The following is a 3,221-nucleotide window of genomic DNA, read 5'->3' on the forward strand; positions in this document are numbered from 1 at the left end:
TCCCAAGGGCTTGCCATCATCTGGACGGATGAGATGCATGTTGATGTGCGCAGTCACTCACCCAATCATATAGATACTGTGATTGGAAAACCAGGCACTGATTTATGGCGTTTCACAGGTATTTATGGCGTTGCCGCAAGAAGTGGAAGAGACCGCACTTGGCAACTCATCCGAACCCTAGAGGCCCAACATTGTCTTCTGCCATGGTTGATGGCAGGAGATTTTAATGAAGTCTTGTGGCGTAAAGATAAATCTGGAGGACCCCCTCGAGCATTAGCGGCAATGACCAAGTTCAGATGTACAATGGCTTCATGTGGACTCATCGATATGGGATATGTGGGAAGTAGGTTCACATGGTCAAACCGGTTTACGAAGGAATGATTGGATAGAGGATTTCAGAATATTCAATGGCGTAACAGGTTTCCACACAGCAGGGTAATCACTCTCATGCCCTCGGAGTCAGATCACTGCCCTATTCTCATTGAAGCGTTCAGTGAGAAACAAATTCGAAGGAAAAGAAGCAAACCTTTTTGTTTTGAGGAATGTTGGTTTGGAAGGGAGGAATGTCGAAAGATCATTCAGCAGGAATGGGCCATGCCAAGCAGGGGTAATGCATTGCAGCAGATTGGTTGTAAAACGAAAGCTTTGGGAGACAAGTTACGAGTGTGGCATCGCACTGATTTTAATCAGCAGCAAACTGAAATGAGGGAGCTGCAGGAAAAGCTAAATGATCTAATGCGGCAACCTCACTCTCTGCCACTGTACGAAGAGCAAAGAAAGCTTCATATTTGATATAGTCAACTTTTGTCCTTGCAAGAGAAGTATTGGAAACAAAGGTCTCGGGCTTTGTGGTTAAAGGAAGGAGACAGGAATACGGCCTACTTCCACCGGAAAGCAAGTAACCGGAAAAATAGAAATTATATAAAGGGGCTACTAGAAGAAAATAGTCTCTGGCAGACTGAACCACAGGAGATTCAAAGACTTTTAATGGAGTATTTTCAGTGTATTTTCACGGCAGAACAAGTGAGTCCAGAAGCAATTGCAGAAGTTGTTAATGCAACTCCTTGCCGGGTGACACAAAACATGAATGAAGCATTATTGGCCTCCTATACTAATGAGGAAATCAAGAAGGCCCTCTTCCAAATGCATCCATCGAAAAGTCCTGGTCCTGATGGTATGTCTCCCTTCTTCAACCAAAAATATTGGGATATTGTCAATGAAGATGTATGTTTAGCTGTCAGAAACCTCCTTGAAAAAGGTGAAATGTGGCCGGATTCAAACTATACGTACTTGTGTTTGATACCTAAAATACAGAATCCTACAGAAGCATTGCATTTTAGACCCATAGCTTTATGCAATGTTATATGCAGAATCAGCCCTAAAGTTGTGGCCAATAGGCTTAAGTGTTGGTTGCCCGAAATTGTGTCTCCTCTGCAGAGTGCTTATGTCCCAGGACGATTGATTTCTGATAACACTTTGGTAGCCACTGAAGCAACACATTTCATGCACAAACTGAAATACCAAGAAGCAGGTTTCTTCTCTCTCAAGCTTGATATTAGTAAGGCATATGACAGACTTGATTGGTCCTTTATTCATGCTATGTTGACAAAGTTAGGCTTTGCCTCTCAGTGGATACAAATCGTTATGAAATGTGTTTCATCCGTGGCTTATTCTATTCTATTGCATGGGGAGCCTTCTCCTTTGATCACACCTACTAGAGGTATCAGATAGGGGGATCCACTATCACCCTATCTGTTTATATTATGCAGTGAAGGTTTGTCAGCTTTGATCTCACAGGCAGTTCACCAACACAACATTCAAGGCCTCACCATGTGCCCACAGGCCCCTACTCTGCACCATCTTTTCTTTGCAGATGACAGTATCCTTTTTGGCTCGGCTACAACTACAGAGTGTATGCAATATAGGAGAATTCTGAATACCTATGAGAGAGCATCGGGACAGAAGGTGAATTTTCAGAAAAGTAGTGTTGTCTTCAGCAATAATGTTAGTGAGGAGCAACAACAAGAACTGGCTGCTATTCTGGAAGTTCAATGTGTTAAGGAGCATGATAAATACCTGGGGTTACCTATGCGAGTAGGTAGGTCAAAGTCTGCCATCTTTGCGTACATAAAGGAGAGACTCACTAAGAAATTAGTTAGTTGGAAAGCCAAAATTCTTAGTGCAGCTGGAAAAGAAATTCTAATCAAGGCAGTTGCTCAAACCATGCCACTTTATGCAATGAATTGTTATTTGCTACCCAAGGGACTCTGTGATGAGATCCATCAACTGTGTACCTCATTCTTCTGGGGAGACATAGATGACAAAAAGAAAATTCACTGGCGAAGCTGGGAGAAACTCTGTCTCACCAAAGCTGAAGGTGGAATGGGGTTTAAGAATATTTATGCTTACAACCTTGCCATGCTTGGTAAACAAGGCTGGAGATTGATTTCCAATCCACATTCTTTGATTGCTAAACTGTACAAAGCCAAGTATTATCCCATGCCAATTGTTCCTTTTGGGAAGCAGACCTAGGTGACTCTCCATCTTTTTCTTGGAGGAGTATACTAAATGGGAGACCGATTTTGAAGGCAGGAGTGCAGTGGAGTATTGGTAATGGAACTCAAGTTAGCATTTGGAAAGATAGATGGATACCAAATTGCCCACAATACTTAGTACACAAGCCACCAGATTGTATTTTCGAGCAAGTTTCGGACTTGATAGATCCCCATACGAGACAGTGGATACCTGAGGCCATTCATGCTATCTTCCCATTTGCAGTTGCTCAACAGGTCTTATGCATTCCTCTTAGCCGTAGAACTATAGAGGATAAATTGGTTTGGAGTCCATAAAAAAAAGGTTTCTATTCTGTTAAAATTGCATATTGGATTGCTCGGACAAAGGTGTTAGAAAAGGTGCTTGAATCCACGTCCCAAGGTGACCCTTTTCAAGAGTTGTGGAACAGAATTTGGAAGGCGAAAGTCCCGGGGCAAGTTCAAATTTGTATTTGGAGAGCTTGCTCAAATCTGCTCCCTATGAGGGTCAAACTTTCTACTAAGGGTTATGTGGGTGACATGCATTGTCTTCTATGTTCCCAGGCCTACGAGGACACTGCCCACATCTTTTGTAAGTGCCCTACTGCTGTCCAAATTTTAACTGCAGCGCCATTTCATTTTGGAAGAAGTTTACTGCCTAATATCAACTTCAAGGAATGGATGCTTGAT

General features: G+C 42.6%; 1 protein-coding gene across 1 annotated transcript; it reads left to right on the forward strand.

Moving 5' to 3' along the window:
* The first annotated feature begins 987 nt into the window (after nt 1-987).
* LOC112203021 lies at nt 988-2,532 on the forward strand. The gene is made up of 3 exons (XM_024344051.1): nt 988-1,286; nt 1,371-1,610; nt 1,770-2,532. The coding sequence occupies exons 1-3, from the start codon at nt 988-990 to the stop codon at nt 2,530-2,532; spliced, it is 1,302 nt and encodes a 433-aa protein (XP_024199819.1).
* Nucleotides 2,533-3,221: the final 689 nt, after the last annotated feature.

This window comes from Rosa chinensis, chromosome 5, assembly GCF_002994745.2.
Source record: "Rosa chinensis cultivar Old Blush chromosome 5, RchiOBHm-V2, whole genome shotgun sequence".
Taxonomy (NCBI): domain Eukaryota; kingdom Viridiplantae; phylum Streptophyta; class Magnoliopsida; order Rosales; family Rosaceae; genus Rosa; species Rosa chinensis.